At 44.8% G+C, this 14,401-nt stretch overlaps 1 protein-coding gene across 1 annotated transcript in view; it reads right to left on the reverse strand.

Moving 5' to 3' along the window:
- Positions 1–14,401, reverse strand: part of KIAA0556 (KIAA0556 ortholog) — a 173,989-nt gene that overhangs the window by 155,795 nt on the left and 3,793 nt on the right. The window contains 1 exon segment of the mRNA XM_014560871.2: positions 745–800. Coding sequence (XP_014416357.2) covers positions 745–800 — 56 coding nt within the window.

The following is a 14,401-nucleotide window of genomic DNA, read 5'->3' on the forward strand; positions in this document are numbered from 1 at the left end:
GCTGGGCACACGCTGGGTCAAGGACTGTCTCTCTTCTAGCCCTTAGGTCCAGCCTTGGTGCGGGAAACAGTGCAGGTGGCTTAGTGCATCACGTCTCAAGAAAAGCCATGGTATTTTGTAGCTCTTCCCATTAAGAGGTGATGTCTGTTTCCCCACCCCTTGAATCTGAGTTGATCTTGCAATTTGCTTTAAAGAATAGAAAGTGGCAGAAGGGACACTGCCAGTTCTGAGTCCAGGGCTCAAGGGGTCCTGAGTCTTCCACTCTCATACCCTTGAACCCCTGAAACTCTATGTGAGCAAAACTGGCTGGCTTGTGGAGGATGGGAGAACATTGGAGAACTTAAGCATCCTAATGGATGCTCAGTCAGCCCCTCAGTGACACAGCTGTAAACAGCAGATGCAGAAGTGAGCCCAGCTGAGGTCAGCAGAGCCTGGCCCCATCAACAGAGCCCAAATGGCTGACCCGCAGAATCATGAACTAAATGCATGTTTGTTTTAAGTCACTAAAATCTGGGTGACTTGTTACAGAGCAAAGCTAACTGATACAGTCAGTAAGAGATTATTACCACAAGTGACACTGGATTAATAACTCTAGTCACCAAGTATCATTGGGTCGGGGATTCAAGCTTGGGACTCAGAGAAAAAAGAATAGGAGATCCAGGAATACTTAATCACCAGTCTGCTCCCCCTGGGTCCCTTCAAATAGAGTTGTCCCCCACCAGCCCTCACTAGTGACATATTTACCTCCTTTTTCTCCCGTGAGCAGGACCGGCTTCTCTCAGCCTTCCGCAGAGTCTGACCTGCAGCAGTTCAAAAGCAGAACCAGAGATTAAGGCTGTTTTAAAACAGCTCGTTTATCGCTGCAAAAGCTTTTTATTTGCAAACCAAATAGACGGGACCAATCATAATCGAATGATTTTAAGAAAATGTAGCTTATTATGATAATGGGAAAATGGCAGACTCTTGAAATAGACCGACGGCAATGAAATGGTAATTCACACACTCACGTTATTTGACTATAATGAACAAAGCCTCCGCTCTTTAATCTGGAACATTATCTGCACTCTGCAAGGGCCGACAGACTGTAGTTTTCCCAGTCGAATTACATTTTTATTAAATTGTTTGGAATTATATAAAATGCCTTCCACTGTGCGCATACACATAACCTTTGATGAGTGTGTGCCAATCCGCTGCACCAAACCCCCAAACTCACCACATAGGTGCTGGCGCAGATGTGAATTAGCAGTAATCACCCGCGTTTCACATAATGGGCAATTTCAGAGAGAACTGTTGCTTTTTTCGGGAAACTAGAAGAGTAACATTTGAAGGTATGCATACATTCCACAGATTGACATCAGAATGTTTAAATAAGCTGTTCCAAATGTAGTTTTCACAAATTTGATGGAAGTGTCCATTATACGAGGGTTTCTTGATGGAAAAATTAATGGATCGCCTTGGTTTTAAAACATAAAATGGGAGTATCACTGCACGTTGTCAGTGCCTCCCAAATTGTCCAACTTCACTCTGGTGTAGCTATTTGTGAGAATTCCACAACCACAGCTGGTGGGAACAAAACGGCTCGGTGACGGCTTATTGAGAGGGAAGAGATGGGGACCAAGTCTCAGAGGAAAGATGTTGGTCTTCAGATGTGGTCACTTCCAGGGGGCCTACATGTGAGCGGAGTGCAGAGAGGGGCTCACAGCTCGTGATAAAGCTCAGCTCAAGGGACGATGCTCTTTCCAAAAAAGTGAGAATAAGGGAAAGAGCAAAGGTCCAAAGATGAACCTCTGGCACTGGCCAAACTTTGGGGCCAATATACAAGAGGATGTAGAAAAGCATCAGCTATTTACAGGAGACTCTGGGTGATCTAGTATCATGGTACAGTATACATCTTTTGGGTTATCTGCTCAGCTCATAATAACACCCTAGATGGCTCCCTTTTCTCTTTTTTTGTTCCCCATCCCCAGGGTGGGGCCCCCTGTCAGTCATGACTGTACATACCCTGAACTTTGTATGCTGCACTGAGGCTGGGCCCTTGACCCAGTTGCTGCCAATCAGAGCCCCAGCCTCTAAAATTTGAAATTCACTCTAAGAGAGAGAGAGGAGAGAGGGCCAGAGCAGGGCTCTCCCTATGTGTGAGCTTTGACACTGTGAGCAGCCACCAGCCACTGGCCTTGGGGACAGACTAACAGAGAATGCCAGGACAGAATGAACTGATCTAAAACCAACTGCATGCTTCCTTTCGCATTCCATAGGCACCCACTTCAATTTCGTTCTGTGTGTATGTTTGCTTGCTTGCTCTTTTTTTTTTCCCCTTAAGACAGAAGAATTTAGAGTTTAAAGCTGAAAAAGAGCCCAGGAAAAGATAGCACTGTGATGCGGGATGTTGACAGTGTGGGAAGTTGTATATCTGTGGACAGGGGGTATAATGAGAACTCCCTGCACTTCCCAGTCAATTTCGCTAGAACCTAAATCTCTTCTCAAAAATAAAGTTTATTAATTATTAAAAAACAGCCCAGGATTTAGGGATCAGGTGATCTGGGTTGTTGTGTCAATTTTACCCTGACACCCTGATCCCTGAGGCTCTGAGGCATGAGCGAGGGTGACCGGCTCCCCCAGATTGTCCACACCTGCTCTGGCCATCAGTTGAGGGACTCAGAGCTGGCCCTGTGGCCGACCAGAGATGACGATGTACCAGGTAGAAGGCCATGCGATGCAGAGCCAGGAGCTGGGAGATGGGCCTGGAGCTGAAAGGGGACAGAGCCAAGCCAGGCCCAGAGCAAGGGTAGGGAGTTGGAGGGAAACAGAGCTAGTGCAGGGGTGAACACTGGCAGACCCTGGAGTCTAGCTGAGGCCCTTCCCGTGCTGGTCAGACACAGGCCTGGGGATCCTGTCCAACAGACAGCTGATCAGGTATAAGATTTCAGATAAGTCACAGGATCCAACAGGTTCTCTCTGGGCTATATTTTCTTCCTGATTTTTTTAAAAATGAGAATTAGACTGAATCACCTTTGGACTCATTTTCCATCTCTAAAGTTCTGTTATACCAATACAGAACAGTAAAAAAAAAAAATTAAGGTGGGCCATGAGAAAAATATTAATACAAAGAACACAGAGCTTAACCACTGAAATTTGAAAGCAAATCTCTCTACTAGAGTTAATTAGAAGCTTCTTTATTCATTAAATTGGAAAACAATTTGCTTATTTTTCAATGAAGATAATTCACTCAATGATGCACATTTGTTATCTAATGCCTCTGTCCTCACACCGCTGAACCCCCCTCTCCATCAGGTAGCTCAATGTGGAGACGGTTCCTTCTTCCCAAGGACAGACGGAACCAGATCACACCGCGTCTGTCTACTGCACTGAGCTCCTCGGAGTAGTTTCCTACCTATATCTCATTTGATTTTCACAACAACTCGGGGAGGGGGAAGAAGGTGACATTAATATCAATATACGCTGCTTGCAAAATTAAGGGGGTGTTCCTTTGCAAGGTGACCTTCCAGCTTCAGCCAAGAAACAATAAATAAGGCCAAATGTAAATGCTCCGTGTGCACCTCACTTTATAAAACAGATGTGTGCCTGGGGAGAAGAAAAAAAAAAGTGACTGCATTGAATTTCTGTAAATATAATACCATTCTCCCACTGATGGTTTCAGAGAGATTTTATCTGCACTTAGGATTAATTTTCAATGGTTAGAAGATTCTGACACTTCAGTTTTACTTCGCTCTCAATGCAGATAATAATATTCATCACTACCATTTAGAGGGAACTTGCATCTTCCTTGGATGTTAGCTTATGAAGTCATCAGGCAAGGGAATATCAGCGTCAAAATTACCCTTGAAAAAGAGCCCTAAACCTCCTGTAAAGTACCATCTCCAGGACACAGCTTTTTACATCCACGGATGTAGACTGACATGCCTGTGTAATATCTGGTGCATATGGGACTACATGGTACCTGATAAAATACATATGCAAGATATAATTTGATGGTATTTCTAATTGAACCATTGATATTTTAATTATTCCCTCTATTTTTCCTCTTGGGGTAAGAGGTGAGTGTTTGGAGTCAGGGCAAGAACCAGGCACTGAGTTCATGAAAGTTAAATGCGTCAGTTGATACAGGTCCACCGTACTGAACACCTGCTGTGGGCCAGGTTCCACTCACAGGCTTCATCTCCTGCAGCCTCACAATCACTCCTTTAGATCAGGGGTCAATACACTTTTACTGTAAAGGGCCAGAGAGTAAATGTTCTTTTTTTTTTTTAATTTATAGGCCATAAGGTCATGAGGCTCTAAGGTCTCTGGTCCAACCACTCAACTCTGCCAGTGGACTGTGAAAGCAGCCACGGACAGTGTGTAAGCAAATGGGTGTGGCTGTGTTCCAATAAAACTTTATTCACGGCAGGGAAATTTCCTCAGTGGCACTCAGTGGCCACTCAGTATTGCTCAGTGCAGAGTGTGTGCTTAGCATGCACGAGGTCCTGGGTTCAATCCCTAGTCCTCCCATTAAAAATAATAATAATAATAGTAATAATAAAAATAAATAAACCTAAATACCTCCCCGCCCAAACGTGGTAAAACAAAACAAACAAACAAATTAAAATAAAAACAAAAACAAAACTTTATTCACAAAACTAGGTAGCAGGCCAGATCTGGCCCACTGGCTGTAGTTTGCTGACTCTTGCTTATGATGGACAGCACTATTCCCATTGGTACAAACCAATGAAGTGAGAAACAAACTGAGGTGAGTCACTGAGCTTTTGTTCAAGGCCACAGAAATATAGCTTGTAAGTGGTGGGGCTCAGCGTGCTCCAAATCACCATCTCTACCATCACTATATCTGTCATCGGCATCACCACCATCAACACCACCACCACCACCATCATCACCACCACCACCACCACAATCATCACCATCATCACCACGTAAGCTCACTGTAGCCAGGGTTTCCTGTGTGCCAGGCACTGAGCTCCAGGCTAAGTACATAATTCAACTCATTTACTCTTTACAACTACTTTATGATAGGTACTATTATAATCCTTCTTGTCGGAGGAGGGCAGGGAGACCCAAGAGGTTAGGACATTTGCCTAATATCGCACAGCTAGTGAGCAGAGGATCTTTGATTGGAATCTGGGTGATTTGGCTCCAGAGCCTGCACTCCTAACCATTAGGCTACATGGCCTCTCAGTCAGATTAAAGATCTTAAGTCCAAGACGGCCAGAATGTGCTGGGGAGGGAGTCTGACTTAAGTAATTCTTTCTGTGATGCAGGTCTCTGATGTATTTTGGACTCCTAGAAAAATTAATAAGGGGATTAGAAGAAAAGGGTTCCCCAAGGTTTAAGGAAGATGGATTCCTTATTAGCCAGAACAATGCCATTAAATGCCAGATGTGGAAAAGCAGACTTGGTATTCCACACTCACTCCCGTCCACTCAGGCACAATGCTCAGCCTTGGCAGGCAGGGCTGGGCTTTGGAGAATAAAGGTGATTCAGTGGAAATCCTGTAGGCGAAGAGGGCCTGTTCAGGGACCTCTCCACCACAAAGGACTTTTGAACAAACAACTTATTTCTCCGAACCAGAGTGATGGCGCTTCCACTCAGTTACTAAAATGAGCTTATTTCTTCTGCTGTCCAAATATGAGGGTTCATATTGCTCTCATTTTAGATATCTGAGTAATTTAATTTAAATGACAAATACTCCACTGAGATGCTGCTTAATCTCACCTATTGGATTGGCAAAAATCCAGAGGTTTGACAACATACTGCTGGCAAGAGCTGGGAAGCAGGCATTTTTGAGTATTGCTGGGAGAAGTACGAAATGGCAAAGGCCCCTTGGAGGAGACCTTGGCACTATCCTCAAAAAGGCTTTTGGCAGCATCCCTTTGAGCTAGCACTATCATGTCTAGGAATCTACTGCGAAGAAATACCTCCACAAACAGGAAACAAATGTATTCAGAAGGTATCCACTGCATCATAATTTGCAATTGCAAAGATTAGGAATGACCCATAAGTCTATCCGTAGGAGCTGGCTGAATAAATACGGTGGATCCACACAATGGAATGGAATACTGGAGGAAAGAATGGCAAGCTTATAAGATGACCATATATTAAAGTGAAAAACTGAAGGGGCAGAAAGTTGAAGGCGTATGCAATTTTTTTCTCTCTGAAGGAGGAAAAACAAGAATATATGCTCATATTGGTTCTACTTGTTCAAAGAACCACCTGGAAACACACGCACAAGAGTGACTTCTTCATGTACACATTTTAAAAAATGATGGAGTTGGATCTATTTCCTGTTCAAGCAACTAAAATAAACTTAAAATATTAAATGTCCAAAAGGGCTGGTTCAAGTTTTTAAAAATTATAATATAATGAGAAATGCTGTGGATTTTCCCATCCAAGGTCCAAGAGGGGTGGTCTGTTGGAGGAAGATGGAGTAGCCTCCATGGACCTTGGGACCCTGAAGTTTGCTCAAAAGAAAACACAGTATTTTTTGAGGACAAATTGCCTTCTTTTAAGAGACCAATCTGTAATGTGTGACAGATAAGAATGAAATGATGACAAAATATGGTTTCTGGAAATGGAAGCAACAGTTTCTGAGCTAAGCCACTAGGCTGGTGGTGACCTGCTTGTCTATTTTGAGGGCCAAGTTTGTTTTACTTTTTTTTTTTTTTAATGAAATGGCTAGACAAGATGAGAAAGGACAAAGAAAAAGAAAAAAGTAAAGGAAGATTGAGGCCTGTCCAGATGGGCTGTCTGGACTGCGTGGTTTCCTAGGGCTTACTGAGCATCTGTCACTGTCGGGTTCTTCCCCAGGGGACAGCTCTTGAGATTCCCTATCACATGCAACAACAAAGCCTCGAGGCTCAGAGAAACAAAGTAACTTGCCCAAGGTCACAGAGCAACAAAGAGAAAGAACTTGGATTGGCAGTCAGACAGCCTATCTGTTAACTCAGTGTTCACTACACCCTGCTGCCTGTCTGCACGCCCTTCTTCAATTCTAGGAATGGGAGCACCCCAGCCCCACTGTCATTACTACCCCCATCCCCACACACCTTCAGCCCCGTCCCAGCTTCCTGAACCCTGATCCTGGCTTCCACCCACAGCCTTTGCTGAGACACACGTGGCAGAGAGAGATGGCAGGGTGGGTACAGGGCAGCCTGGGGAGTACCAGTAACGAGAAATCACTGTTTGTCTCCAGCTGCTGGTTTCCATGCGGGAATGTGGGCTCAGTTTTATAGGATTAGATTTTTCCAGAGAAGTTCAGTTTTATGAGAAAGCTACTAATTTTTAAATGTTGATAAGTAATTTAAAAAATTTTAAAGCTATGGACATGCCCAACAAAACAGGCCTCTAGTTTCCAACCTAATATATCATTAGATGGAAGACGGGAAAATCTCCTATTCCTCCCATTACTTCCTTAAAGAAATCTCATCATAACAACAGAAATCTATTAGACAAAGAGCGTGACTGTTTGGGAGCCAAGTAAACAAACATTGGCTGTACGACACACTTTCCTCTTCAAATTCCCCATGTGCACCTCCGGGCTGGTTCTGGGCCTTTAAGTTACGTCCATCCTCTGAAAGCCTGAAACAATATCCCTGTCATTCTTCCTTTGCATTTTCTCTGTAACTCAAATTCCTGGGGCCCAGTTTACTGCCAAATTACCTGAGATAAACAAGTCATGCTAAGATCCTCTTTTCCTTTCCAAACCTAAAGAGCAGCTGGCAGCTAGGAAGGGTTATTTATAACCTGCACACCATTACGCGCCTTTGCTTGGTTTAGAAATGCTTAGCCGCACATTCTTTGGCGGGCTTCATGATTAGATGAGAGCCTGGGGATAATGCTACACAGTGGCTAAGGGGGTAGGCTCTGGGTCAGCCTGTCAGGCTTAGCCACTCATTACCTGTTTGGGAATCCTACTAGTTCCGATTCCATTTCAGTCCATTTTAAACAGGACATGTGGAACACTTAGAGAACAGTGCCCTGCACATAGTAGGTACTTAGCAGTTAGCAGTTTCCTCCCCAAGAATAGCAGACTGTTCATGGATTGCAGCGAGCTCTGTTAACTCCGGTACCTCAACAGATCCTGAATCTGTCCCTTCCTCTCCATCCCTTTGTGAGCCCCCTCATCTGTCAATAGCCACCTGCTAGGTCTCCTGTCTCTACTATTGCTGGCTTTTCCCATAGCAGCCATCTAAAAATAAGACCTTTTCACTTGCCTGCTGGACCTTCTGGTATGTTTCACTTTGTACATTTCCCTCTTCCCTCCCTCACACTGGCACCTCTGCAGCTTCTAGTCTTTCTTCTGCTCCTTGGACTCTCAATTCTTTCCTTCCACAGGTCTTTGCATGCCGGCTCCTTCTCATCAATCAGATCTCAGCTTAAAGGGACCTAGTTGCCCAGAGTGGACTAGCCTCCTAGTCCTCCCTACTCCAGTCTTCTGCAAAGGACCTATCTGATCTTTTTTGTTGATGCGGTCTGTCTCCCCCCACTAAATATCAGCTCCATGAAAGCAGAGGTTGCTGTCTGGCTTTTTTTAATCACTGAATTTCCCACACTTGGAAAAGTGCCTGGACTGGAGTAGGTATCAGCAGACATTTCTGGAATCGATGAATGAGTGAATGACCAAATTTCTGAATGGACAATGCTAGAAGGGACAGGAGGCATGATTTAAGAACTGCTCTAAAGACTTCATCTTCTCTTACAATGTGCTCTCCTGACCCTTTCCCCCTGCTTTTTCTGGGGTGGTGACATGAAATATGACAAAGTAAGTTTAATACACCATTGGAGATAATTGGAAAATATTGATTTTTTTTCATGTGAAATAGTGAAGATAAGTAAACGCCACACATCTGTCATCTAATCAGTGGTCTACGTGACAACGTTTCCCAGGCTAAAATATACTTTGGTCTACCTCTGTAACCATCACGCAAGCTCCCAAACTCAGTCCCACGCCACAGCCCAACCCAGTCCCAACCTCCCATCCCAGCTCCCCACAGAATACAAGTGAGGACGTTGCATTTGTGAATATGTGTGTGTGTACATGTGCGTATTCAAATTGTTACCTTTTGAGTTTTTCATCCCCCCCCCAAAAATGATCTGCCAAACTACCTTGGAAAACATAAGGATGGTGCATGAGTCCCGGGAATCCTAAGAGAAAAGATGCATTTCTTCCGCTGATAGTTAATTTTTACTGAGAGCCTATTAAGTGCTGGGTACCATTCCAAGGGCTTTAGATGGATGAATTCATTTGGTTCTCACAGCAGCCCTAAGGGAATGTCCTACTGTTAATCCCCATTTCACAATCTAAGAGTCTAGGCACTGAGAGATGTAGTTACTAGCTACTTCCCACTCCCTGAGATCACGTGACTGGGAAGAGGTGTCGCCAGAATTCAAACCCCTTTAGTCCGACTCCATGAGCTCTGCTCCTTCCAGTCCTCTCCAGGATAAGGAAGGCTCAGATAAGCACCCACGTGGAGAGAAGAGAGTTTAATCCTAGGCCCTGGTTTTTCACATTCCCCTCTGCAGGCTTAAAATAAAATCTCCATCTCAATGGAGGCAAGTGGCAGAACTTCCCACTGCGCAGGCTCCTTAGGAGAAAGGCTTTGTGGTGGGGTAGGGGGGCTGGACTGAAAGGGATCTGGTCCTTGGTCCTTGTTCTCCACTCCTGGGCTGCCCATCAAGGGGTCTTAACTACCCTCCCCACCGCCAATGCCTCAGCCTCCACATCTGATAAATAACGTATCAGACTACATCCAAAGTCACTCACTGGCTGAATCCAGCTCCAAACTGTTAAACACACACACACACACACACACACACACACACTCTCTCTCTCTCTCTCTCTCTCTCTCTCTCTCTCTCTCTTTTTCCCCCAGCCAACAGTTAAAGCTTGGGAGATTTCCCATTTAAAGACCCTGATTTCTGGATTCTTTTGGAAAACTGAAAAATCTGGCAACACAGGGCCAGCATTCCCTGCCTGGCAATAATTGTCAGGAGCTGAGGGCAATGGTCCGCCAGATGGCGTGGTGTCCTCTGGTTCCCTGACCCCTAGCTGTCTTCCTACCACTTAGGTCAAGTCCAAGTTGCCACTTATCAGCAGGTCTGAGAGGTTTCTCCCTATGGTTAAGACGCAGGTGAAGGTTCACGTGTCCGCCTCTCCCGCAGATGTGTGAATCATCGCCAACACTACAAGGACTTACACGTGTACGTTTCACGTGCCAAGCCCTGATCTAAGGCCTTGGCAGCTATTAGGGCATTTAAGTCTCGTAACAACCCTCGGAGATGAATACATATATTACCTCTGTTTCACAGATGATAGAGAGATGGAAGAGGCCACATGCTTTAAGAAACTGGAAGACAACAGATTTCTTTATGAAATTCCCAGTTATGCAAAGTGTACTTAGGTGTTGAGAGAAACTGACGGAAAGCAGTGTAATGAAATAAACCCTGGCCACCACTGCCATTCTATTACCTGCCTGGTCCCTGCAGGTTTCTCACCTTATGACCCTGCATAGGATCCTCAGGGTTCTGAGATATATCGGGGTCCTCTAAATGGGATCCCGGACTAGATCTGTCAAGTCCTTTCCAGCTCTAATCTGTGATTTTATGTGGGTTCATAAAATGTATCTAATTAGCTTGGGATGCTTTGGAAAGGAAACACATAAATACACACATACACACACACAATGCATTGCAAGTTCACTTAGAGTTTAGAGAAGGGTCATGGTCCCTGCAGGGATCCTGTGGTTGGTGGCTAGACATCTGCGATGCTCTAACTTCCTACCAGGAGCTGCATTCACCTGTAACTTTCCTATCCCTGAAGGACATGTTAAGTCAGGGGATGTGTCCAGAGAATCCATCAGCTACGGGTAGTCAAGGTAGCTTCAGACTCCAAAGTTAGGGAGTGAGGGTGACTTCACTGGGATAGGAAATGGGGGAGCATAGGAATGCTAACTGAAAAGCAGAAGATGAACAAAATAAAAATTAAGAATGTGGGATATATAAAGGTAGCTAGGATGGAGTGTATTATTGGGACTGGATTGAATGACTGCCAAGGACAGTGTCTAGGGGTACCATACTTGTCCACCAGAAAAAGAAGAACCAGCTGAGGTCTCTGGAACTTGGACTGGAGGATTGGCTACAAGGGCCTTTTCTCTGCTTTATGGAAACCAGCCAGCAATTCACTAAGGAACAAACGGGTTCATCTCTTTCCTGGTTACAATGTCTACCCAGCAAACACTCCCGGGCATCTCCCTGTGCCAGTCCTTGGGCCAAGTGTTGGGCATGCGAAAGAACAAGAGTGGGTCATTGCCCACAGAGAGGGAGAAAGGCGTGGCACCCGATAGCTGTGATACAGCACCATGCCTCAGAGGCCATGGGATCCCGCCACGCAGGACGAGTTAATTCTGCAGGTGATGTCAGTAACTGTAATCTACAGAGTGGGAGTGACCTGGAAGAAAGGAACAGCTGGCAGAGAGCACAGCAAAGTCAAGGCAGGAAGGCAGGAAAGGATATGGGGTGCTCAACAGATGGCCAGCTTTCCGAGGTGGCTTGGGCAGGGGTTGAAATCACAGACGCCTGCAGGGTCAGGCCAATCTTCTCAATGCAAGAAGCGAATGCTTGGTGACTGGTACCTCCAGCCAGAAGATTTGATCAAACCATCATTGCATGTTCAAGGTCAAGGGGGTGGCCCCTGTTCAGTGCTGGTGGGCTGGGGCTGTGTAGGAAGGCAGGCCTCATGGGGTTAAAGCTCCATTTTATCAAGAGACAGGTTATTTGGGGAAATCACTATTTTTCAATGTGGGATAACACATCTATGAACTGGACCCAGTTCAGCCCAGTATAAAACCTCGAGGCATGAGAGTGGGTGGGTGAGTGTCTAAAGATGAGGGGGGAGACCAGCAGACCAACCAAGGAGGAGGGGAGAGGAGGGGACCTACTTCCACAGGGAAATTCTCTGATTAAGGTGTTATGTCCACGGGGCTACAAGTGTTGGGCTGTTCAAAACCCCACAGGGCATCAGTAGTCACTCTAGTGGTACTGAGGACAACTGGTACCTCCTTCTTTCTACAGAAGTGCTCTGTAAACAGTTCCAAGCTCCTCCTTCCAACCAACCATGTTACTCCTTGTAAGCCCTCTCCTACATGAAAACGGAGGAGCAGCCGCAGGGTCAGATCCTGGGGGAACTGAGAAACCAGTCTAGGGCAGTGTCTTTTAAACTGTGTTCATTCTTCCACCAGCCCAATGGGCAGGCAGGCTCGCCCACAGACTCACTCCCAGGCTGTGAGAACCTGGCCACACATCGGCAGGGACAGGGTTGGGATGGGTCTTTGATGACATACTGGAGAGTAGACTTTACTCAGCTGAGTCCTGGTCCTGCCACCTACTAGCTGTGTGGTATAAAATGAGCACAGTTACAGAATCATACTGAGCCGTTCGAAGAACCAAACTGGGTGCTCTGTGGTAGATGGCAGACTTTTCCCGGGAAGGGCCAGAGTCAGTATTTTTGGCTTTGTGGATCATATGGTCCTTGTCACAACTAGTCAACTCTGCCACTGAGGAATGAAAACAGCCATAGACGGTTGGTATGCATTTGTATGCAAGTGGGTGTGGCTGTGCTCCAATAAAACTTTATTTACAAAAGCAAGCAGTGGACCAGAGTGCTTTGGGCAGAGGGAAGATCTTTATAAATGTGATCTCCTGAGGACCCCCCATGTTGGACTATGGTTATCTGTTTATGTCTGTTTTTCTCACTAGACTATGAAGTTCTTAAGGGAAGAGAATATATTCCCCTCTTTTTTTTTTCCCCCAGATTAAACCTAAAAGAACAAGCAAAGCACAGTACGGCATACAATGAAGTCCATGGGAATTTTCAAAATTGTCCCAGTTAATCCAGAGCAGGATTGTGACTCTAAATGCTCAGGGGGCCCAGGTAGGTCCAGAGGCAATGAAGGAAGCCAGCCAGGTAGGTGCTGTGATGAGTTGGAAAGTGCACTTCCCTTCTAAGGGGGCAGTCTCCGCTCAGCTCCAGCTGAGGGACCTGTGGCCATGCGGAATTCCAATTAAATGTTAACTTTATGGATAGCTGTTGAGATTGATAAATTGGCCTTGTTGATATTTTTAAGAAAACACCATAATCAGATATTTATGAGCAATCTCCCAATTTTTTCAATGTTGACAACTCATTCAAAAAAAAATTTATAGGCCAAATAAATATGCTTGTCGGCTGACTCGGCCAGAGGCTCCCGATTTGCAGCCTCTGATGTAAAGACTTCATTTCAAATTTCCTACATCTCTATTTTTTAAGGTTAAAAATTTTCACCTTATTTTTCTTAAAAGATCATCTTTACAGAGAAGTTTGGAGAAGAATACAGTGAACTCCCATCTCCCTTTCACCTGGATTCAATCTTATTCATTGTGATATCTCTGGATCCCAGCGCACAGAAGGCACTGAAATGTTGCGGAGTCACCCAACGAATGTCCCAAGGAAAACTAAGCAAAACAGAGTGTGCCAAGTTTCTGCAAGCTAAAACGACAGAACAGAATGAATGCTGAGAAATAGCAAGAGAAATGAATCAGAGAGAAGGATGGAAGGAAAACAGAACTGACACAGAGACTACGTGGACCACACTTTTATTTTGCCCTCTGAACGCTTGCTTTGTTTTATTTTATTGTTATTTTTTTGCTTGGTTTATTTTAAGTAGGAAGAGAAACAGACAGATCACCAGGAGCGCAGGTAAACACCACACAAGAAGAGAAAAGATCAGACAAGCTGACAGTGTACTTTTAGCAAAATCTTACTAACTCAACCGTCACCCGTTTCGCAGTTTGGGATTATTTAGACAAGCGAGGCTAAATTTCATCTTGGCATTATTAATTCTTTGAGAAAGTTTGCTAAGCAAATGAACAGTATAAACAGGGGAAATGTTGAATATTTGCTCTGGGGGGGAGCAAAAGCAAATGAACAGCTTTAAAATCCTTTCTAATTATCTCACTGTGCTGAACTTTTGTCTGATTATTATGTTCCTGGAAAACTGAGTAGAATTTTTTTTCTAAGCCATCGCATATTTTTAAAGCACTGGAGGAAATTCGACTTTAACATACAGGTGAACATTTTCATAGGCAGAAGACGCACAGGTTGCCAATTTACTTTCATGTAAATAAACAGTGTCAAACATTGGGTTTTCTTTTAAACAGAGTGAGCTAATTGCAAAGATTATTATTTGCTAGAGAGCTTCACCAGATTCCTTCCTCCCTCTTCTGTCGGCAGTGTGGAAGGAGACTGCACATTTGCAGGTAATGACACCATTTAGCTACCATATAGGAGTGCTTTTTACACGCCGGACTTGGTGTTAAGTGCATTCGTGCAGTGTCTCATTGAAGCCACAATAAG

The sequence above is a fragment of the Camelus ferus genome, chromosome 18 (genome assembly GCF_009834535.1).
Source record: "Camelus ferus isolate YT-003-E chromosome 18, BCGSAC_Cfer_1.0, whole genome shotgun sequence".
NCBI classification, from domain to species: Eukaryota; Metazoa; Chordata; class Mammalia; order Artiodactyla; family Camelidae; genus Camelus; species Camelus ferus.